This window comes from Cladophialophora psammophila (assembly GCF_000585535.1).
Source record: "Cladophialophora psammophila CBS 110553 chromosome Unknown aczJe-supercont1.5, whole genome shotgun sequence".
NCBI lineage: Eukaryota > Fungi > Ascomycota > Eurotiomycetes > Chaetothyriales > Herpotrichiellaceae > Cladophialophora > Cladophialophora psammophila.
Genome location: NW_006912926.1, coordinates 2,668 through 25,517, shown reverse-complemented (window position 1 = coordinate 25,517; position 22,850 = coordinate 2,668). Strand labels below are relative to the sequence as shown.

Sequence of the window (22,850 nt, the reverse complement as noted above, 5' to 3'; positions counted from 1 at the left end):
TTTCAGGCTCGAAGTGTTAGTGCAACAGCACGTCTCAAGATGCCCGAAGCACTGGATCCGAGAGAAGTCAACTCACAGACCGATCCCTCGGTCGCAAAACAGTATGACCGGCAAACTCCCAAAGCCGACCAGTGGAAAGACCTCTACGAACTCATCGACGGAAAGAAGATGAGCATGCTGAGCACATACCGTCAGGGGGTTGGACCTGTTGGCCGCTCGATGGCTGTTGCAAAGCGCTCCGGACCGGACATTTTGTACCTGGCGAACAGGCACTCGAAGAAATTTCAAGATCTTGACAAGAACAAGGAGGTCCAGATCACCTTCCAAGACAGCAAGACCCAGGACTGGATTTCCATCAGTGGCGCCGCGACGACGGCCAGCAGTGACGATCCTAGGATCAAAGAGCTGCATACCTCGGGAGTCAGTGCTTGGTTTGGAGATTTGAAGGACGGTGTCCACGACGGGACATGGAAAGATCCCCGGATGAGCCTGATCGAGGTTCAGAGCAGGTATATTGTGCATTGGAAGAAGGAGACGTCGAGCCTTGGTTTTCTGAAGGAGGTCGGGACCGCCGCTCTTACCGGTGGTGTGGTTCAAACTGGGGTGCTTCGGGAGTTCACAGAGGAAGACATCATGCAAGAGCGTGTGTGAAAACCTCAGTGGTCATTGATGAAGCTTGACCAAATTGATCCCTTTTCGGCCGTGGGGGATCAACCTCTATTCAGCCGGGTGTTGAGTTGAAATAAAGGGGAGATGTGACGAGGGAGATGACGGTTGCACCATGGCTTGTAAAACTATTGAATGTCTTGTTGCTCCACGTGCTCAAGAGGCTGGCGCAGAATACCTGGTAGACAAGAATGGAGACAGGGCATGGGACAGGGCCTGGAACAATCTTCAGCCCTTCACCGCCCTTGGAAGTGGTCAGGGGTCACCGAGGGAGTGGAAGGGAAGATGTGAAATGAGTGAAAGGAGTGACTCAGCCAGAAGCAGTTTAGTGTCTTGGCACAGATATAGTTGCGACGCTCTGGCGGTGAAAAGCAAAGTGACCCCGTGGCCTCAGCTGCCTCTGGCCTCAGCTACAATCCATTCAAGCCCTTCAACACCGGCCACCAGCCTCAGTTGTTGTCTTTCTGCTTCATTGAGAGATATCTGGTCACTTAACTTGTTCTCCACAAACATCATTTTCTCTCTCGTCTATCTCGTTTTGCTCACATCAACGAGTCGAAGATGTTGAGGGTTCCTTCTCGCCAAAAGGCCACGGGCCCCCAGGCTGTTACCAAGGCCGTCATTTTGGTAAGCCCAGCGAATCAAGATGGACAGAGGAGTCAGCTGAATGTGAGCAGGTTGGAGGTCCTTCTCGAGGCACACGATTCCGGCCATTGAGTCTCGATGTCCCAAAGGTAGGTCATGGTTCGATCCCTGCCCAATTGTCACTTACGGACCCACATCTAGCCTCTCTTCGATGTCGCCGGCCACCCCATCATCTGGCACTGCCTGAAGGCCGTCTCCAAAGTACCAGACATCAAGGAGGTTATTCTGATTGGTTACTACGAAGAAAATGTTTTCCGTGACTTCATCAAAGACTCCTCGCGAGAGTTCCCTCAGTTCAAGATCCAGTATCTGCGCGAGTACCAGGCCCTCGGCACTGCCGGCGGTCTCTATCACTTCCGTGATGCCATCCTGAAGGGCAGACCCGACAGATTCTTCGTGCTGAACTCGGATGTCTGCTGCTCCTTCCCCCTCGAGGCCATGTTGAAGCTCTTCGAGGAGAAAGACGCCGAGGCGGTCATTCTTGGCACTCGCATCAGCAACGATGCCGCTACCAACTTTGGTTGCATTGTGTCCGATTCCCACACGAAACGAGTCCTTCACTACGTCGAAAAGCCAGAGAGCCACATCTCCAACTTGATCAACTGTGGTGTCTATCTCTTCGCAACCGATGCCATCTTCCCTTCCATCAAGAGTGCCATCAAGCGGAAGACCGAGCGCCCCCGAATGATCTCCTACCCTTCATCAGAGAACCTCGATTCGTCTTTCATGGCCGACCCCGAGGAAGATGGGGAAAGGAATGAAGTCATGCGCCTCGAGCAGGACATCCTCCCTGATCTGGCCGACAGCAACCGCTTTTTTGTCCATGAAACCAAGGATTTCTGGCGTCAGATCAAGACAGCGGGTTCCGCGGTTCCGGCCAACGCCTTGTACCTGCAGAAAGCTTTCCAGTCGCAGTCAGAAGAGATTACTCCTCCGTCTGCGAACATCATACCCCCTGTCTTCATTCACCCTACTGCCCAAGTCGACCCCACAGCCAAGCTGGGGCCAAATGTCTCGATTGGTCCCAAGGCCATCATTGGGGCCGGCGCACGTGTCAAAGACGCCATTGTTCTCGACGAGGCCGAGATTAAGCACGATGCCTGCGTTCTCTATGCAATCATCGGCTGGAATAGCCGTGTGGGAGCCTGGGCCAGAGTGGAAGGCACTCCCACGCCTGTCAGCAACCACAATACCACCATCATCAAGAACGGCGTTAAGGTCCAAAGTATCACTATTCTTGGCAAGGAATGTGGTGTGGGAGATGAGGTCCGGGTTCAAAACTGCATCTGCCTGCCGTACAAGGAGTTGAAGCGCGACGTTGCCAACGAGGTCATCATGTAACCTGGCTTGGTCTTGAGCATGCGGAATAATTAGAGAACGGTGCAGACGCGGTACTTTTTTATTTATGGGAGAGGCAGGCCATAGAGAAAAGGACCAGATTGTGTTATTAGGCATCCTTCCACAGGTCCACGGGACTTACGATGGGTTTCAAACGTGAAGTAATGTACCAGTGCCCGGGCACAAGATCTCTCCCCATGATTGGTAATCATGTCTTCTATCACGCAATCCGCCTTGTAGGTGAGGTGAAGAGTAAGCGCCCAGAACTATTGCCAATTAAGGAGAGGTAGGGTCATATAAAAATCTTCGACTTCTACCGTCCAATCTACCTGCTCTTCCAATCATGACTTCTCATCTTGTCGAGCGCATCAAGGATGAAATACCAGTCAGATCCTGGAACCCTGGCAGAATCGCTCGCAAACAACGCGGTCTGAGACGACAAGGCAGCTTCCAGGGCCGCAGTTCGTCAGCAACATGAAGAGCCTACTAGCCGTCGTGTAGGCGCAGTCGACAAGTCTCGCTGGGGGTCGCCGTACCAAGTAGGTAGGAAGAAATGACAGTCTGTGACACTGGCCAGAGGGACTAAGGTGCATTTCACCCTCCATCGGAGGAACATGCTGGCGTCAATGTTGCTCGGATGAAAATTCGTCCGCTGGCCCTCGGCAGGGGGGACACGCATCCGAACTGAAGCTCTTGTCGTCAATGACTGTTGCCTTGTTGACAGCTTGGCTTCTTCGAATTACAATTTAAGCCATCAATTTTGCAAGCCGATCATCGACGGATTCAATTGACTACAACAACCATAGTTTGACAGCTACAAATTGAACAAACCACGCGGGCAATCAAAATGGCGTACACCCTTACAGTTCCGGACAACTACGGGTGAGTACAACCCAGCAACCAGCCTTTCAGGGTCCGGAATGATGATCTGACAAATACTCAAAAGCTATGTCGTCTTCGTCGCTCTAGGGGCGGTTCCGCTTCTGTCCTGGATCCAAGGAAACGTAGTGACCATACTACGCAAGCCAGCTGGAGTGCCCTATCCGAACGCCTACGCCTCGCACGAAAAGGCCAAGGAGAGCCAAGCTGCGTACAAGTTCAACTGTGCCCAGAGAGCGCACGCCAATCTTCTGGAGAACATGCCGCAGACAATCGCCTACATGCTGTTTGCAGGCTTGGAGTATCCCACGGCGACGCTTGCTCTGGGAGCTGGATGGCTCTTCTTCCGAATCGTGTACGCCCTCGGCTATATCAGAGGGCAGGCGAAGAATGGAGGCGGCAGGCTTTTCGGAGGCCCAGTTTGGCTGATGCAAGGCGGACTCTGGGCCTTGTCTCTGGCTACGGCGTGGAAGACGCTTTAAGAGAGGATCCCTTTTCGTTAGCATTGCGACCAGAGACGCGTGGGAATAGCGGGCGAGATGATGGACTCGACCTCGGGGTGGAATTGTACGATCTGTAGGACGGGACAGGCACTCATGAATGAAGTCCGAGATGTCTTGCTTCGCTTGGATATGAAAGCTGGAGAGTCCGAAGGACTGATAAAGGCTGCAATTGATACTCCCCTCTCATAGACGCGTGGAAGCTCTCGCAACATGCCAGTCGGAACTCATTTTCGCGTGGCCTCGCATAGTCTGGGCTCGCAGCCCCGTGAGATGATGCTACCTTTCGCGAACCAAGTATAACACTGGTTAGATGAGGCTACGATGATGGGTGCAAGAAGAAGCGCGTAGGCGGTTGCGCGTAAAGTCCTTCTGTCTGCCCCCAAGCTGCCCCTCTTGCCCTCGAGACCCTCTACATGAGTCAGGGAGGCACGCGACCCCACACTAAGTGAGTCATTTTTCAAGAAACAATTTGTGCTGTGATTTTGTGACTCGTCAATCCAGGATTTCATCTGCGATTGCCTCGACGGTCGTAGCCCTAACATTGTCCTTCCTCGGCCTCTTCGTCCTTCACCATGGCGGACACGACCGAGTCCATAGCGCAAGACACTGCCAATCTCCACCTCGATGAGGTCACTGGCGAGAGAGTGTCCAAGTCAGAATTGAAGAAGAGGCAGAAGCAAAGACAACTGGAAGAAAAGAAGAAGGGAAAGGCCGCGGCAGCGCCGCCCAAGGTCGAGAAGAAGGCCACCAATGCAGAGCTCGACGAGAGCAATCTGAATCCGAACCAATACTTTGAAATCAGAAGTGGTCGCATCAATCGGCTGAGAGAAACCAAGGATCCGAATCCATACCCTCACAAGTTTTCGGTCAACACGAACCTGAGCAAGTTTGTTGAGGAATATGCCTACCTCAAGCCTGGCGAACAGAAGAAGGAGGTAGAGATACGGGTGGCAGGAAGAGTCTATGTCAAGCGAGCCGCAGGTGCGAAGCTGGTCTTCTACGACATCCGCAGCGATGGCACCAAGGTCCAAATTATGTGTCAAGCGCAAGAGGCCGACGGCGGCGTCTCCTTTGAGGCACAACACGAGCACCTACGGAGAGGAGACATCATCGGAGTCATTGGATACCCAGGTCGAACCGCACCCAAGAACCGTCCAAACGAGGGCGAACTCTCCGTCTTTGCTCGTCACGTCATTCTTCTCACCCCCTGCCTGCACCAAATCCCCTCGGAACATTTCGGCCTTCAAGATGTCGAAACGCGCTTCCGCCAACGCTACCTCGACCTCATCATGAACGAGAAGTCGCGCAACATCCTCCTCACCCGCGCCAAGATCGTCTCCTACATCCGTCGGTACTTCGACTCCAACGGCTTCGTGGAAGTGGAAACACCCATGATGAATTCCATCGCCGGGGGTGCCACAGCCAAGCCATTCAAGACGCACATCAATGAGTACCAAACAGACATGTTTATGCGTATTGCACCTGAGCTTTTCCTCAAGATGCTGGTTGTGGGCGGTATCGAACGGGTCTACGAGTTGGGCAAGCAATTCCGTAACGAAGGCGCTGACCTGACACATAACCCCGAGTTCACCACCTGTGAATTCTACGAGGCTTACGCTGACGTCTACGATGTGATGGAGCGCACCGAAGAACTCGTTTCCGGGCTCGTCAAGGAAATAACAGGTGGATACCAGACCACGTTCCACACGCAGACAGGAGAAGTCTACGAAGTTGACTGGTCCCGCCCGTGGAAGCGCATCGACATGATCTCGGCGCTCGAGGAAGCCACCGGCGAAAAGTTCCCCTCAGGCGACCAACTCTACAGCGCCGAGACGAACGAGTTCCTCAAGGGCGTCCTGAAGAAGTGCAACGTGACGTGCCCGCCTCCGGAGACAAATGCCCGCATGCTCGACAAGCTGGTGGGTGAATTCATCGAGGAGAAGTGCATCAACCCGACATTCATCACGGGCCACCCGCAGATCATGTCTCCCTTGGCCAAATACCACCGCTCATCGCCGGGCATCTGCGAGCGCTTCGAGGCGTTTGTGTGCAAGAAGGAGATTGTCAACGCGTACACCGAGCTGAACGACCCGTTCGACCAGCGGCTGCGGTTCGAGGAGCAGGCGCGCCAGAAGGCCCAGGGCGACGACGAGGCCCAGATGATCGACGAGAACTTCTGCACCTCGCTCGAGTTCGGCCTCCCGCCCACAGGCGGCTGGGGCATGGGCATCGACCGGATGGTCATGTTCTTGACGGACAACTACACCATCAGAGAGGTCTTGGCCTTCCCCTTCATGAAGGAAGAAAAGACCCCTGCCGGTGGCGGTGGTGCGGAAAAGACTCCCTCTGTCCACGAGCTCCCTGCGACTTATCCGAAGCCTTGATTCGCTATTGCTGCTGCTGCTGCTGCTGCTGCTGCTGCTGCGGTGGACTGAAGTGTTACTTGATGAGCTCATGCCCATTTTTCCTATTTCGGTGCGCATATGTATGTGCGGATGTGCGCGTGTGCGCGTGTGCCGAAGTGTGCGTAGGGAGGCGTATGCGTATGCGTATAGCGGACGACCACGAGACGACCACGAACTGGGCTTAACTGGGCTGGGCTGGGCTGGGGTGAACTGAGCTGAGCGGAGAACACTCCCAGGGATAGAAATGTGCGTGCGCACCCATAGAGGTAGATTAGATTGGTATTCTAGTCTCCTTGACGAAACAAGAAATAACCATGCATGTTCCGTGTTGGTTGGTACCTTTGGCAATGAGGAAGTCTCGATCCAAATTAAGCAAAGGGCCTCGCAAACTATTTACATCCTGCACGCAGATATGGTAGTCCTAACTACCATATCCTCTTGGCCACCATCTCATACCGTCTGACTTTGTCAAAACTCTCGACCCCGGCTCCCTTTTCCTTGTTCTTCTTGTCCTTTTCCTCCCTGTCGCGCAATGCTTTGAGGCCTGCAGGATCGTCCTCGTAGATCCATCTACGTTTGTCTTCGTCGACTTCAACCACTCCCCATCCCCCGACACGCCGACCGCCGTCAACATGGTAAATGGGGTTTCTCTCGCGCATTTTCATCGACCGGTAGCGAGATCTCGCAAAGGCGAGAAGCAGCATTCCCAAAACAAGCTTGCAGGCTAGTAAGATTAGGAAGAATAGGAGAAATAACAGTATGGTCGTCATGTGTGTGACGACACTGGAGCTGGTGATGGCCGCGGGGATGGCTTTGATGATGTCGTCGACGGTTTTGGAAATCGCGGTGCTTGTGGTCATTGGCATGGTTGAGCGAGCTGCAGAATAATGTTCGTGAATGCTTGCCAGGCTGGTCGATGAGCTTGGCGAGCTTGGGGGGACCCAGGCTGCCATAAACATCTGGTATGTTTGCACAGTGGCTCGGATTAACAGACAGCTCAAGGGGATGACCGGTAAGCCCAATCGCTTGGTTAGATTTTGGTCCCCGAAGGCGTTCGTGTAATAATCCTTCGCTAAGACGTCCAGAAAACGGTCATATATTGCAGGCCGGGTGTTGTTGAACTTGTTGATGTAGGCATGCTTGAGCCAATCCACCAGCATCTCAGACCCAAGAACGGCCAAAAATGGCCCGAGGACCTGACTGACAGCTGGTGCGTACGACGTTATCGTACTGACCGCTGCCGGCAACAGAGTGAATGACTTTGGGAGGATCGAGCTCACCGATCTCGGAGGCAGAGCGCTGGTAAAGGGGATGCTGCTATTCGTAATCAGTGGAGGTGATGCTGTTGCAGTCGATGCTCTAGCGAAAGCAGTTAATCCTGCACTCAGTCCTCCCGTTTCCACGATGTTGCGGGATGCAATGATAACGAGCATGTGCCAGAGTTGAAAACGTTCGACGACGTCGGCACAGGTCAATTGAAAGAGGTTCTCCTTCTCAAATTTTTTGAATACGGTGGACTTGATTTCCACAAACTGGTTTGACAATAGTAGTGTGATGAGAGCGTTCGAGTATGAGTTGACAGCCACGTTGAGAGTAATGACCTGGTAGAACAGAGCTGTAGAGTGAATGACTGTGTAGGTGAGAGCGAGGACGAATAACCAGAATGGCCGTAAAACTTTGCTATGGCCATCTGGCTTCCGTTCGAGGGCTTCTTTGGAGAACAAGCATTCGAGGACATCCTGTCCTATTGCAGAAAAAAGGCGATCACAGACTTCCAGGAGATTGTAAATGACATAGAGCTTGATGGCGGCTTGACCACGAATCCAATGGTACATCCGACTAGCATCAAGTCTGAGAAGGATAAGACATGTGCAAATGATCAGCAGCCCCTTAAGCATGTCCGCTTTATCATCAGGAAGCAACGCCGATGGCACCGACTTTGTTCTCTGATGCTGTCTTCCTTGCCTGCGATTTTGTGATGGAACAGCTTGAGCAGGTTTGCTCTCGCCGGTGTCGGAACCCGAGGGCTTCCGTGTAGAAGCCTGCACAAGACTACTCCTCCGTCTTCTCCACATCCTTCCAGTCCCATTGTAAACAAAATTCGAGACGAAATGCACTTCACTCATGAAGTTCATGCACCAAGAATTGGCTAAGATGTAAAATGATTTAAGGAGCCTGAGGGGGAGGATGGTGAACGTATAGAGCCACGAATCGAGGCACGCAAGAGTTCCGAACCAGAGGACTCTCTCAAGATACATGGGGAGGAGCAAGAAATTCATCAGTCTCTCAATCTTGACTCGTGAAGACTCATATGGAAAGTCACTGTTGGCGGACCTGTGAATGTAGAGCTGAGAGGGTCGTTGTGAGGATAGTTCGAGCTGGAGATAGGTCGGGATCGACAAGGGCGGCAATGGAATAGATGCCGGCATAGGGGACGGGAGAGGTCGTCCAGAAGACGAATGCCTTCTCCCCTGAGTTCCATCAACCTTTGTCCCGGTCTCGGGAATTTTGAGAGTTGGTCGTGAGCCAATTCTATCGTGCCTTTGGGGAGACTGAGGGCTCTTTACCGAGCCGGGAGTGGATAAAGCTCTTTGCGGGAGGTTGGGTCTGAGTGAAGGACTGCCTGCAGATTGAAACGGTTGGATACCAGTCTCGATCGTGAGGTTACGACTTCGTTTTGTGTCTGAGTTTTCTGACCGGCCCAGTGTGCTTGATTCAGTCTTCGGAGTCGAAATGAAGACATCTTCGTGGGGGGATGCAGGTACTTTGTCGGTAACGGGCGTATCTGTGTGAGGGCTTAGCTCACCGTTGGAGGCTGGAGCTTCAATTTGTGGACCGACAGCACGAACAGGAGAGACCACCGGAGTCGTCGGTCTTTGCATTTTGTCTGGCAATGATTTGTGCACTCTTCCCCCATTTTGTTCGGCCTCCATTCCATTTGGACTTTCTAGGATAGATCCCATGACCAATTGACCTGACCCTGCAGCGGGTGGGAGCGACCAAGCGTGGGTTGTCGTCTCACCATTTTCCAATGTGTCTTTGGACGTCATTACTTCCCCAGCATGGACATGATCCATATCACTGACCCCGTTGGGGATGTTCCCAACTCCATTTCGCGTGCCGAGCTCACTGCCCAGCCTTTCGTCTGGTCGAAGTTGTGTATTGTCCGACTCGGTTGAACCTCTGTTCTGTTTCAGCGATATTCCGTCTTGGGCATCCTTTTGAGCTCTCGGGGAGTGAACCGGCGATGCGGTATTCTGAGGATTCCGAGGTGTAAGTGGTTCCTGACCGGTGAAGCAATGGTGATCACCATTCACTATGGCGGTGATGGCGGTAATGGTCGGCCCTTCCATGGTGAACAGGAAAGGGATAAGTGGCAGACACAAAGCCGGCCATGCTGCTGTTCCCCTAAACAAAAGGTGGAAAGGTCTTGAGCTGGTCGCAAGCCCAGTAGAGATCCAATGCCTAGAGTGCCATGACCGCGTCTCTTGATGTATGTCCGTGTGAGTTGAGAAACACCAGTGTGTCCCCTGCGGAAGACAAATGTCGACAAATAATGTGAATGTTAAGTCCGCAGTAAGTCCGGGGACCCAACGTGGCTCGGTGGGTGCAAATGGCTGCTGCACAAATGCCTGACATCGCCTGACAATGTCCGGTGACGCCTTGGACACCTTGACGATTGATCGTCTCGTCCCGCTGTCTCTGGCAACATCCTCCAACCTTGTCCTACATATTGCCAACTTTTGCAGTCCAGGGCAATTGCCACTGTTTGCGTAGGAAGGAAGCCGTGCGATGCCCGAGATTGCCTCTTAAAAGATTGTAAGAGCACTCTTTAGCCTCCAAGAACCGGTCCTGTTGGGCTTCCACTTAGACAGTCTCGCCCGATCAGACAATCGAACGTCAGCTTTGGCGCCCACTGTGCTTGTCTCCTCACTTTGTGTCCAAAATGCTTCTTACCGCAAACTGTTAGCGGTTCTCGAGTCCACCCGACGGCTATGTCAATAACGACGTCGTCTGTACCAGAGATATTGGCAACAGTGCAATCCTATGGACCAAGAACGGTTCAGCGGCTGGAGTCCTCCACGAGACGACCTCGATGGTCTGATTTCGGGATATGATGCATCTACTTCGACACCAGAGATTGACGGGACTGCATGGAGTGAACAAGGCACCGCGACGTCCTCTCCTCAACCAACACGCTATCTCGAGCCTTCCTCTGCGGGCATTATCAGATCCCCTCTTCAGCAACCCACGAGCACGGTCCCCAGTTCGAGACCACTCCCTCAGCGAAGGATAGCTTCTTCGAACCAAATCCCTGGCTTGGCCTATGGAGAGCAACCTCCACCAGTCTCGTTCGAGCCTCCTCTTCGATCAATTTTCGTGTCCGGACCGCCCACTGCTTCAGTCTCCGCGAACACCGCTTTGGCATCTCTCAGTGCTGCAGTGTCCTCGAACAATTCAGGCTCATTGGCAGCTCTAACAAGCGCCGGTGGAAGTCGGCGCGCCAATACAAGGGCAGGAGACAGCACCCTCTCAGCTTCACTGGCTGCCTCGAGCAGTCGACATCCTCTGCTCAATCCTGAAAAGGATGTAGATGACCCGACGACAAGTGCAATCACCAACCCTTTTGATTCCGATTCTGCAAACACCTCTGCTACCCTTGCCCGTCTGTTCATTACGAGCGACGGAACAAGTCCTGATCCAACATCTAGAGGTGCTTCCCAGCTTCGAACCGTGTCCACTGTCAGCCGAAGTATAGGTGGTACGTCAACACTTACAGGGCATCTCTTCCACCATGGCTTTGAGGAAGGCCGCCACTCAGACATTACTGTGTATGCATTCGGTCAGAGTTACAGACTTCACAAACTTCTCCTCGATCGTGTGCCATACTTTTCGTCTGCATTCTCTGGATCTTGGGCGGAGAGCACGGCGCGAGAGATGAAAATCCCCTGCGAAGACCTCGATCCCAATATCACTAAAAATGCCTTCGAGCTTGCTCTGAAGAGGATCTATGGAACGCAGTTTCCGGTTCAAGAAGAGGAAGAAGCCATTGGGCTGTTCGCTACAGCTTGTTGGCTTGATATGCCTGACCTGGTAGACTCCTGTGTTGACTCAATCCTTCGCCAGATGCAGCCAGCTACCCTTCACAGCTTGATCAAGCTAGTAACTAACAACTACTACGGAAAAGCTGGGGATCGAATTCTCTCTTCTGCGAAAGCCATGCTCTGCAAAGATGGTTGGGAGATGCCATATGGGTACTGGGATGAGATCCCGGCCGAGATCATCCGCGAGATCGTTGGCGGGGACCCTTTCTTTGTACCATGCGAGTGGGAGCGTTGGTATCTCTCGTTAAAGCTCTTGAATCGCCGACTGAGGGCCAAAGCCATCGAAAGCGGGCTAGTTTCTCCTAGTGGTCGATATCTACATCCCAAACCGACAAGTCTGCGATTCTTTGCCGTGAGATTTGATGCACCTTACAGGATAACCGGGCACAATCGGTACGTTTCCGAAAAGGATGAGGCCTGGGTTGCGCTATACACCTCTCCTGAAATTGCCCCAATCCTCGTGCTCCTGGATGAAGGGATCCATTACGTTCATCTTCGTTTCGAACAATTGCAGCAAATTCGGACACAAAAAGACATCCTTGGAGTCCCAGTCCTCCCGGAGAAGGTCATAGGCGATGCCTTATGGATGTCGATGGAACTTCGTCAGAAAGTTCTCAATGCTCGGGAGACTGACGAGACACTCGGATTGAGCGAGGTAGCGGAAGATTTCGAAGCTGCCGAGGAGCACTCCGAGCAAACATCAATCCATAAGAAAGGGAAGTCGCGAGACAATGGCCCGGTCAGCTCAAATGAAGCCTCTGAGGAAATGGAGTCTGGCTCCTGGGATGGCAACGGCAAGCCTCGAAAGTTTTGGATTCCGAACCACGATGTCTCCTGCGTTATGGGAGGCACGCGAGAAGCTTGTGTAGCTGCCAACTCTACGAGCGTTGCAGAATGGAGCACTCATGCAGCCAGGTTGTCGGCTAGCCTTGAGCCCACTGACGTCGCGTGGGCTCTCGACTTCACAAGTGGCAATATAATTGACAGCGGCAGGCCTCCGTCGAGAGGCTATTCGCCAACGTCGACGCCTCGTTTCAGCTACTACCCCCCCTTTCGGTTTTCGGCGGAATTTCCAAGCCCGCGGACACTGAAAGAGAAGAAACGTGTCTATTCACACACAGTTTGGTATGCGGGGAGTCTGTGGAACCTCTATATCCAGCGAGTCAATAATTCGAAAGTCCAACAGCTGGGCATATACTTGCACAGAGCCAAGGATAAAGATCCATGTGAAGACCCACTTGCCTTGTGGATGTCTTCCACCGTAGACGATCGCATCGGACAGCTGGAGCGGGAGATGCTACTTCGGAAGAATGAACGGCGGAACCGAAGCTGGCACGTCAATGAGCCCATTCGAGGATCGGCGGTCGAGCCGGAGGATGCATCAGTAGAGTCAACAAATGAGTACGACAGTTCCAATCTGCAGGTCAGTGAAGGCGAAAGAGTGTCTTTACGACGGCGGTCGGCAAAGTCGGCGCAGAAGTCCTCGCAGAACCCAGAAACTGCAGGACAACTGTCCAGCGACTCCTCTCCCCCCGATATACTGATGCTAGATTCAGATGAGGAGGACGCAGAGTTGTTACGGACAAACAGGAAATACAATGTTTCCGCAATGCCGCCCTACATGGACGGGCGTCCAACCATCCGGACATATTTTAAGATCTATTCGCCCAGCAAGGGCGGGCGACTTTTGAGCATCTACGAGAGCGCCCCAGACAAGTTCGATGTCAGCAAAAGTTGGGGATGGAAAAGCAGCCAAATGCAGCTCGACGACGGGATTGGCGCATGTGACACGACGAAGTCTAGCAAGGACGGGAAGTTGAGGTATATGGTCGTCATTGGCAACATTTGAGCCGCCGCGCGGAAGGCATTGCTCTACGAGCATTCGTGTTGTCTCGTGATTATGACTTGATGATTCCAACAAGCAACGAGACGTCTAGCGGCTGTGATGGGGCCCTTGCCGGGAAAAGGTTGGCCCTCTTGATCATACAGTATACAAATAACCACTTTTTGGACCAATTATGAAATGCCTAGCCCTTTTTTTTTTTTTTGCTCATTGACAGCCGACATCCACAGCGACTTGTTAGTGTAGCCTTGTGGAAAACGAACTTTGTTGTACTCGAGCCTTATTGAGCTATTGAATCGTACAAGGCTGAAATCGGCATGACCAAAATAGGTATGCGCACAGTACTCGGTAGGTTGCTGACAGAAGTGATTGCCAAATGGGAAAAGAGCCCGACCCGTTTGTTGTGGTATGTGAATATTTGCGAAGACCTCATGCCTTTGACAAAGCATAGAGAAAAGATCCGCCGGATGAATCCAACGAAGCGGTACAAAAATGAAGAACATTCGAGTACGATGTCGTATTTGCCGAGGCACGGTTGTCTGACGGAAAGATGATCCCGCGGGGCACGCTGTCTGCTTTGGTGACACACTTTGTACTCTAGCTCTACGATGTCTGTCGGACGAAATCATAAAAGAACAACGGTCCCGCCAAGCCGCCATCACAAGCTCATCGTACATGTTACTCAGCATCTCCAACTCCTATGTAGTACACAGCAGAGGGCTCGGGCTGTACGATTAATGGTCTTCCTTGCACGAATCTTGGTCCGGGGCTACGTCAATGCCCTGACGAAGGCCCGGAACTTGATATCCGCCCGCAATCTTCTTGATGGCTGTGGGCGCCTCCCTCTCCCGGTGGGCAAATCTGTCTGCCTCCGTCTGGGACGAGTTCCAACGAGTCGTACGGGATTCTGCTTGTGCCCATGTCAGTCACCCTTGGAGCAGATGACGCCGTCGAGGTTTCCCTTATTGATGTCGTGAGCTAAATGCTGATTGGGTGGATTTGGCAGTTGATTTCAAAGCTCACTCGTGTGGAAAAATCGCCCAAGGACTCTCCGTGGCCTCTCGAGCAGAGCGAAGGGACATGGAAAGGCCCGGAAGGCTAACTAGGTACTGTACCCGCATATATAAAAACCAAAGTATCATTAACTTCGCTTGTTCAACTCATCAAGCCTTCAGTCGAGTCCGCAACCCTGCCCATAGTTCCCAAACATCATCCATTCACAACCCGGAAAAACTCATCAATTTATCCCGCAATTGTCATATCTCACCTGCAATCCCAATGGATACGCATGATGCAAAGCCTCTCATTGTCAACAAGGGTGCTCCTGGAATCTCATACTTCACACCCGCTCAATCGCCTCCTTCGGGCACAGCCAAGAACCCTCAGTCCGATGGTAGTGCGATTCCCAAGCTCTTCCAGCCTCTGACCATTCGCGGGGTCACTTTCCAGAACCGGATTTTTCTGTCGCCCTTGTGCCAGTATTCCGCCCAGAACGGCTATCTGACTGACTGGCACTTGGCTCACCTTGGTGGCATCATTCAGCGAGGTCCGGGTCTCGCACTGGTCGAAGCAACGGCAGTCACCCCGGAAGGCCGAATCACCCCCGAGGACAGTGGTCTTTGGGAAGATGGTCAAATGGGCCCCTTGAAGAGAATCGTCGAGTTTGCGCACAGCCAGAGCCAAAAGATCGGTATCCAGTTAGGCCATGCTGGTCGCAAGGCCAGCACTGTTGCCCCATGGCTGAGTAGGGGTGATACTGCTCAGAAGGAAGCCGGCGGCTGGCCTACTGAGACACTTGCTCCGAGCGCCATTGCCTTCCAGGATACCTACCCTCATCCCAATGCTCTCACAATCGAGGGCATCCAAAGAATCAAGACTGCCTTTGTGGCCGCTGCCAAGAGAGCCGTAGAGGTTGGATTCGACGTCATCGAGATCCACGGCGCTCATGGCTACCTCATTCATGAGTTCCTCAGCCCAATCAGCAACAAGCGAACCGATCAATATGGCGGATCCTTTGAAAACCGGACACGATTGCCCCGAGAAATTGTCGAGGCTGTGAGGGCTGTGATTCCCAAGGATATGCCGCTCTTCTTCCGAATCAGCGCGGACGACTGGTTGAAGGGTCAAGACGAATTCCCAGAAAGCTGGACCGTTGACGAGACAATTAAGCTGGCCCCGGTTTTGGCTGAGTTGGGCGTGGACTTTCTCGACACAAGTTCGGGTGGCATCCACCCTGCCCAAAAAATCAAAGGGGGACCAGGCTATCAAGCCCCATTTTCAGTGGCTGTGAAGAAAGAAGTGGGAGATTCTTTGTTTGTTGGAGCCGTTGGGTCCATCACAACAGGAACTCTAGCACAAGAACTTCTTGACCAAGGCCTGGATGCCACTTTTGTGGGACGGTATTTCCAGAAGAACCCAGGCCTTGTTTGGACCTTTGCCGAGGACCTTGGGGTCGAGATTCACGTTGCGAACCAGATTTCGTGGGGCTTTCAAGGCCGGGCGGGTGGTAAAGGGAAGCAGGAGCTGAAGTCGGCTCGATAAAGCAGGGACCAATGACTGTGGCGGTCTGGCGTAGCCGAGGCGTCTGCGTGTTTGCTGCGTCTGTTCACAGGCGTGTAGAAGAGAAAATATCTTCTCAACAGGACGATAGCTTCATTGAAATAGAATTGTGGTTCGTACCATTCTCGATGAACTCCAGGACGTGACCTTTACAGGATCCAATGGCCGCAGAGATGTGTCTCGACGCGTGCTAAGAGTGATGCAACTTTGACGATCTCGCAATCCCAACGCTCAAACGGGTTCCTGCATGAGGACGATCGCGCAGGGCGAATCAGCAGAGTCCGAAGGTGTGGGCGGCGTGTTTGAGGACACTAGGATGCTCGACAGGGGCGGTGGGAGCGGCGGAGGAAGAGCCTAATGCGCCTCACTAGCCATATCTAGGCCATTTAAGACACCTAGCGCAGTTTGAAGTTTGGGGGCGGGTAATCTAGGCCTTAGGCTCACTAGGCACGCACAGGCGGTGACAGGCACCGACACGGCACCAACGGCAGCTCCTTGTCCCGTCAATGATCATTCCAGCAACACCATCAGCTTAGCAGTTCTGCTGCACCCTCTCCTCACTTCAAGCTTCTCGTCCTATTCACCGACCCGCCCCTTCAATTCAGGTTTCCTGATTCAGTCCATTCCTTTGCATTGTCGTATCAAGTCTCTCATTCAGCATAGACGCTCCTTATTCCTCTGCTCTTTCTGTGTCATTGTTCTCCTGTTCCGCTCTCGACCCACGCACGTTCTTTTTATTCTACCAGCCTCCCCTTGTCTTGCGTCCTTGCTGCACGCTTTGTCCACCTTGACGGACGACGAGCAATCCACACGGCAGTTGATTTCTGCCGACACCTCTTCTCTGCTCTCGTCTGTCATACAGCATCCCTCCTCGAAGGTGGAGAACGTCGGTTCTTGGATATCGAGAAGAGGCGGTTGCGGTCTCTGTCTCTGGTGACAGCCGGATGGGACAGCGATGCAATAGAGACATTACAAGACAAAAGGTCTCGATTTTCCGAGGCAATTGAGCTGGACTCTTGTTACACTTGGCCTTCGGCTGCGCCGCGTCCGAGACAACAAAGTACAACTGCCGCAGAAATAGAATCCGGCCACCCGCGCTCGGCTGCCCCCTATCACGACCTACTTCATAAGCCGCTGCCAGGTCGCAGCGTCTTGAACGATCTTTACACAACTCAAATACCATATTCGCCATGGGTTTTTGCGGAGGCGAACGAGAAAAGTTCGGGAATTTGAGTGCTGAGCAGAAATGGGACTACATTGTAGGCATCCCCTGGGCTGGGAAAGCCAATTCCGACTGACATGTATTGCAGAACCTCGACGACTTCAAATCTTCATCATGCTGGACCCCCTTTGCCTATGGCTATCTTTTGGTCATGCTTGTCGTCTCATTATCCGTCTACGCAGTTGACACATTTACAGCCATCAACCTCCTCGCCTTCGATAGATGGGCTGGTCAAATAAAGCCCGAGATCCCACTCAACATCTCTCGATGGATCTTCGCCGGGTGTATTATTTTATCATTCGTTCTACTCGTCTACCGATGGATGAAGGCACTCCGGGTAATGCGGCAGGGCGGAGTCGCGAAAACCTACTTGGACCCATTGGCTGTGCGCATTCAATCAATCCGGTGGGGAAAGGCAAGAGGATGGAAGCGTTTCTTGGTCTTCGCTGAGTTGACAAAGAGTCGAAAGGGAGCCGATTACGTTGCCTTGTTCGCATATTTCTCTTTCGAAGCTTGGCTCCGTATCGTCTTCGCAGAAGGACCTCGACAAGTTGTCAACGCCATCACACTATACTCGGTGTTGAGGTTGAAGTTGGTTCCGCAAGGTGAACACGCTCCATCAGATGGCCACTCTCCGGTGGTTCAGTTCTTTGTCAATGTTGGAATCTTGGCCGATTCCAATCATTTGCAGGCCGTCGTGCTTTTCGGTATGCTGTGGACTCTTGTCATCTGGGTCATCTCCGTCATCAGTCTTATCATTTCGGTCATTCTCTACCTCGTCTTTCTTTGGCACCATATCCCCACTGAGGATGGAGGACTAACGGGGTATTGCCGTAACAAGATTAACCGAAGGATGGAGAGGGTTATCAAGATCAAGGTTGACAAAGCACTCAAGAAAGAGAACGCGCTCCGAGCCCGAGCAGAGGCCAGGGCGGCTCGTGAAGGGACAGATATGAAGAAGCAACCGACCTTGCCGAATATTGCGGGTGCCGATGGCGACTCGCTTCCTCCGCTGTCAAGACAGACGACAATGACAACTCTCCCGGAGTACACGTCTCGACCAGCCACAAGCAGGAGCAGTGACGATGCAGTTCCTACTCTGCCTGATATCACGCCTCGCCCACCCATGCCTACTCGAACTGTAACCCATGGATCCGCAGCGTCGTGGTCAAGCTACACGTCAAATGCTCCATTGATGGGCTCGGCCGCAGACATGGGATTTGTACCTGATCGGGTCCAGACACCAGCGTCTGAGGCGAACAGTCCCTGGTATGGAAGGCCAGCACCAAACCGCAGCGTATCGAACCTGTCACAACCTCCGCAACGGTCCTTTAGTCCTGCCCTTCCTCGACCAGGTACAGCACAGGGTGACAGAAGTGGTCCTGGTGCATATCAGATGGATCCTCTCCCACGACCTGGTACGAGCATGTCTAGCAATGGACGGGGAAGATATCCTTTGGAAAACAGCAACGCCTTCCCATATCCAGATGATCGAAGCTCGACGCCATCGACTCAGCCACCATCATGGTCAGGACCAAACTTCGATAGCCAAATTGACGCATCAGGTCGTCGTACCCCCGGGCCTGCTGTTGGACCAGCATTTGCTGGTATTCCCGAAGAAAGAGGACGAAACTCACCCCTACCGGGACCTCAGTTCCGATCGCAAACTCCCACTCAGAGTCCCCCAGAAAGGTCATTTACACCAAATGGCGTCGGGCCAGTTAGGTCCATGACACCGAGCGGAGGCCCAACGCTGCCTCGACTACAGACGTCAAACTCTGCTCGTTATATTCCTTACTCGGCAGAGCGATCGATGACTCCGGCATCATCAATTCCTCCAAGTGCTACCATTCGTAGTGTCACCGAGCCAGTAAGGACATACACCCCTTTTGGACCACAGTCGGGTCTCCCCAGTGGTCCCCGAGATAGGCCAACTCCACAGAGACAGGGAAGTCAAGGAGTGGACGACATATTGGACCATTATTGACGGATTGATTCTCCTGGCAATGGAAAGCGGCTTCTGTGCTCACGGTGACGAAACAGTAATGATGATTAATAGCTAGATTCTGTAACACAAAATGCCACCATGTTTTACTTTGGGAATTTTTTGTTTCTTCAGAAAATAAAAATGTGCGCAGGACATCATACCCTGTGAAGGATTGAGAGTGGTCGGGAGTGGTGTGATAATAGAAGAATCCTTACGGAAGGAAGCTCGATGGGTAGACGCGTCTCCTAAATGTTCCGATTGGCCAATGCGAAATGCTCCCTTGCCGTCGTGACGTCTCAACGTCGTGTTGTGCAAGTATTAATTCAGGTTTCTCTGCTCGGTATTCCACGAGGTTATAGGGCGGGATCGTCGAAAACTGTCGTGATGCTGCCTTCGTCAGCCTTCTCGAGGACCCTTCGTGAAGTTGCACCAGGCTTGTCGAAACGGTTCTTCGAGTGCAGCCGTCGCAGTTATACCTCTCAGTTTGGCAAGCTCCCACCCCAATGTACACGCTCGAGAGGAACAACGCAATCATCGTCGGTTACGATCAAACAGGGCCGAAACCTCAGCACGCGTTCTGGTCCATCAATACGATACTGCGGACGCTCCAAGACCTACCGCCCTTCAGACAGCTTTAGGGACCGATCCCAGCCGAGTACGCACATCCGAACATTCTCTAATTCTGCGAATACGAAAGCCCCTGGCGCTGGCGATGAAGCTACCGGTTCAAGTACGCAAAGCAAAGATGCCGGAGAAAAAGAAAGTGAGAGCAAGAGCAGGAAGTCCTTCCCAGATACCTCGTCAAATATTGTGGCCTACTGGCTTCTGGGAAGCGCTGCCAGTGTCTTTGGGATCGTGGTGTTTGGAGGATTAACCAGACTTACCGAGTCAGGGTATGTATTGCCAGTCATTACACACCTTCAGCCTTTTGGACATTGGAATCGATCCCGTGTAGAGAACTTGCTGACTCGAGCAACGAAAACCCAGTTTGAGCATCACGGAATGGAAACCCGTCACTGGTTCTCTCCCCCCCATGTCTGACGTAGACTGGGAGTCTGAATTCGCTAAATATCGCTCGAGCCCTGAGTTCAAGATGCTCAATTCGCGCATGACTCTCGAAGAGTTCAAATCCATCTACTGGATGGAATGGATCCATCGGCTTTGGGGGCGATTCATAGGGCTCTCCTTTGTGTTGCCTGCTGTCTATTTCGTCGCGAGGAAGCAAGTCTCCCGTACCATGGCAATGAGGTTAGTGGGCATAGCAGGCTTAATTGGATTCCAGGGCTTCATCGGCTGGTGGATGGTGAAGTCGGGGTTGAAAGACGACCTATTCGCGCCGGGCTCCCATCCGCGTGTTTCGCAGTACCGTTTGACGGCGCATCTTGGCGCAGCTTTCATCTGCTACCTTGCCATGCTCTGGAACGGTCTTGATATCCTACGAACGAACAAGATCTTACGCGTCTCCTCTGACGGTGCAAACGCGACGCTCAAAGCCTTGAGTAACCCAGCGTTAAAGCCGTTCAAGCGCTATGTCTCCCTCCTTGCAGGTCTGGTCTTCATCACAGCAATGTCTGGTGGTCTGGTCGCAGGTCTTGATGCAGGTTTGATCTACAACGAATTCCCATTCATGGGATTGGGCCTCACGCCTCCGAAGAGCGAGCTATGGGACAAGTTCTACTGCCGGGCACCCGACCACAGTGACCTTTGGTGGCGCAACCTGCTCGAGAATCCTAGTTTGGTCCAGCTTGATCACAGGATTCTTGCGACGACCACTTTCACTGCAGTTATGGCGCTATGGGCATTCTCACGGTCCGCGGCAATGCAGAAGATCCTACCGAGAGCGGCACAGAAGGGAGTCCATGGGGTTGTCGGATTTGCGTGCTTGCAGGTCATCCTTGGCATTTCCACGCTATTATATTTGGTACCGACTGGACTTGCAAGTGCACATCAGGCAGGGAGTCTGGCATTGTTGACTTGGACAATTGTTCTGGGAAGCCGGGTCTGGTTCCCGACCCAAGCTGCGCGGATTCTGGCCCAGCGGACGATAACGCAGGTGAACCTTGGTGGTACCGGTTCTGAGATGGCGCAAAGGGCAGCTTTGATGTCCTCGGCAGCGAAGGCAAAGACATTGATGCCTGGGAGCCCGACCGCAGTGGCTGCTGTCGGTTTCATGCCCGCTGTCACAGTCATCGGTCTGGCTCTTGCTTCGGAGACAGAAGCTACCGTTGCGAGAAGACAGCTATTCTCCCGAAAGCTTGAGGACCATGCAGTCTCCGGGCTGGGGCAAACGCGGTCTTCCTGAGTGTCTGTCCACGACCTTGTAACACAATCTGTGTCGGAGAAACCCGAAATCTTCACTCTTGACTGATACCCTATGTTGAATTCCTATTTGAAACAGTAGCTCTTCATCTCTGCGGGCTCGTCCTTACAGATTTCCTGAGTATTTTATGTTTTCCAGCTGTTCGCTACGGCCGAACAATCGACCTCTTTTTCACTTCTCCTTGACGATAACAAAATTAGCTGTCGCGAAGTCTCTCTTATATGAAAGAAGTTGCTCCGAACGTCGATCGGAAGTGACACTCCCCTGATGAGATCCTCTCACCGGGAGACGCGTCCAGTCAAGTTATCATCACTACCGACTAACATTGTCTCTGCATTCGGCGAAATCACGGTGAGCGGCCTTTCAACGGCAGAAAACTCTGGAGCATGATTTCTCCCACCACACAAGCACTGTACCGTTTCTTCTGGGTATCTGAGCGTCGACCTTTAATAGCTAGTCTCACTGGATGGCGGCCTTGAATCTTTGTTTGACGAGTAGGAGTACTCTGTACGGCGGTTCCACACCACGACGGAGGATTTTCGACATCCACTACATCCCTAACCCCTTCCTGTCGATATCTGCATTGTACAGCGGACACACACAATCCCTTCGTCAGTAACGTATAACATGCTTGAGCTCTTTGGTGTGGTCGATCGTCTCGCGGCGCGAATTTTTGCGCCCACCGAGGCCTAACATGGTCTCTGCTCAGTTGGACCCTCCTGCGCTTGAAGCCTTGCTGCAGGTTGGGCTTTGTCGTCTTCTCGGCCACAGCGCCTCCGCATTACATGTCCGAGAGTTTCCTATTGGGCCCGTTTCGAAAGCCTCCCAGCAGGGCCAGAACCTGTAACTCTATACTGGACACGTGGTGGTCCTCTGCGATTGCTTGGACATAGTAGGCACTTGCACTGCTTGCATCTCTCGAGTATTTAGGAGGATCCAGCGACTCCCAGCTTGTGTTAGGGGCGAGCGAGAAACTTGGGGAAAGAAGCATTGCCAAGCAATTTTGGCCTAGTGCTTAGCGCCAAAATTCGTGACAGTTTATTTCCGAGGTCCGAGACGCGTACAAACGTGTCTGGTTTACCTTCGCCTACCATTCAAACCTTCCACTTTTTCCTAGTAATTACTAGGGAATAATGAGTTCTCAAAATAAACGTCGAAAACGCTGTCGACAGGAAGACACATCTATCAAGTTAATTAAATCAAGTCCACGGGAAAAGAGCCATATAGTCGATACTCCGCGACGACAACGAATTATCTCAGATTACGCTAGTTTACAAGGCAAAAAGACTCAGCGTCAAATCTTTCAAGCTCACGGCGTCTCAGAGAGCACAGGATATCGAATACTCAGATCACAGAATGCTCGAAGCGCTAGTAATAA

General features: G+C 52.6%; 9 protein-coding genes across 9 annotated transcripts; 8 read left to right on the top strand and 1 right to left on the bottom strand.

Annotated features, from left to right (window-relative positions):
• Positions 1 to 39: 39 nt before the first annotated feature.
• A1O5_03667 (uncharacterized protein) lies at positions 40 to 651 on the top strand (the record flags this gene model as incomplete). The annotated part of the gene is made up of 1 exon (XM_007744278.1): positions 40 to 651. The coding sequence occupies one exon, from the start codon at positions 40 to 42 to the stop codon at positions 649 to 651; it is 612 nt and encodes a 203-aa protein (XP_007742468.1).
• Positions 652 to 1,227: 576 nt separating this feature from the next.
• A1O5_03666 (mannose-1-phosphate guanylyltransferase) lies at positions 1,228 to 2,652 on the top strand (the record flags this gene model as incomplete). Its single annotated transcript, XM_007744277.1, has 3 exons — positions 1,228 to 1,293; positions 1,344 to 1,400; positions 1,453 to 2,652. 3 exons carry the CDS (start codon positions 1,228 to 1,230, stop codon positions 2,650 to 2,652), a joined length of 1,323 nt encoding a protein of 440 aa, XP_007742467.1.
• An 844-nt stretch (positions 2,653 to 3,496) lies between these two features.
• On the top strand, positions 3,497 to 4,010 carry A1O5_03665 (glutathione S-transferase; the record flags this gene model as incomplete). Its single annotated transcript, XM_007744276.1, has 2 exons — positions 3,497 to 3,531; positions 3,596 to 4,010. The coding sequence occupies 2 exons, from the start codon at positions 3,497 to 3,499 to the stop codon at positions 4,008 to 4,010; spliced, it is 450 nt and encodes a 149-aa protein (XP_007742466.1).
• A 593-nt stretch (positions 4,011 to 4,603) lies between these two features.
• Positions 4,604 to 6,415, top strand: A1O5_03664 (lysyl-tRNA synthetase; the record flags this gene model as incomplete). Its single annotated transcript, XM_007744275.1, has 1 exon — positions 4,604 to 6,415. One exon carries the CDS (start codon positions 4,604 to 4,606, stop codon positions 6,413 to 6,415), a length of 1,812 nt encoding a protein of 603 aa, XP_007742465.1.
• Positions 6,416 to 6,861: 446 nt separating this feature from the next.
• A1O5_03663 (uncharacterized protein) lies at positions 6,862 to 9,789 on the bottom strand (the record flags this gene model as incomplete). Its single annotated transcript, XM_007744274.1, has 1 exon — positions 6,862 to 9,789. One exon carries the CDS (start codon positions 9,787 to 9,789, stop codon positions 6,862 to 6,864), a length of 2,928 nt encoding a protein of 975 aa, XP_007742464.1.
• A 694-nt stretch (positions 9,790 to 10,483) lies between these two features.
• On the top strand, positions 10,484 to 13,390 carry A1O5_03662 (uncharacterized protein; the record flags this gene model as incomplete). Its single annotated transcript, XM_007744273.1, has 1 exon — positions 10,484 to 13,390. One exon carries the CDS (start codon positions 10,484 to 10,486, stop codon positions 13,388 to 13,390), a length of 2,907 nt encoding a protein of 968 aa, XP_007742463.1.
• A 1,272-nt stretch (positions 13,391 to 14,662) lies between these two features.
• Positions 14,663 to 15,925, top strand: A1O5_03661 (oxidoreductase; the record flags this gene model as incomplete). Its single annotated transcript, XM_007744272.1, has 1 exon — positions 14,663 to 15,925. The coding sequence occupies one exon, from the start codon at positions 14,663 to 14,665 to the stop codon at positions 15,923 to 15,925; it is 1,263 nt and encodes a 420-aa protein (XP_007742462.1).
• Positions 15,926 to 17,133: 1,208 nt separating this feature from the next.
• A1O5_03660 (uncharacterized protein) lies at positions 17,134 to 19,152 on the top strand (the record flags this gene model as incomplete). The annotated part of the gene is made up of 2 exons (XM_007744271.1): positions 17,134 to 17,202; positions 17,254 to 19,152. 2 exons carry the CDS (start codon positions 17,134 to 17,136, stop codon positions 19,150 to 19,152), a joined length of 1,968 nt encoding a protein of 655 aa, XP_007742461.1.
• Positions 19,153 to 20,185: 1,033 nt separating this feature from the next.
• A1O5_03659 (cytochrome c oxidase assembly protein subunit 15) lies at positions 20,186 to 21,454 on the top strand (the record flags this gene model as incomplete). Its single annotated transcript, XM_007744270.1, has 1 exon — positions 20,186 to 21,454. One exon carries the CDS (start codon positions 20,186 to 20,188, stop codon positions 21,452 to 21,454), a length of 1,269 nt encoding a protein of 422 aa, XP_007742460.1.
• Between the last annotated feature and the right edge of the window lie 1,396 nt (positions 21,455 to 22,850).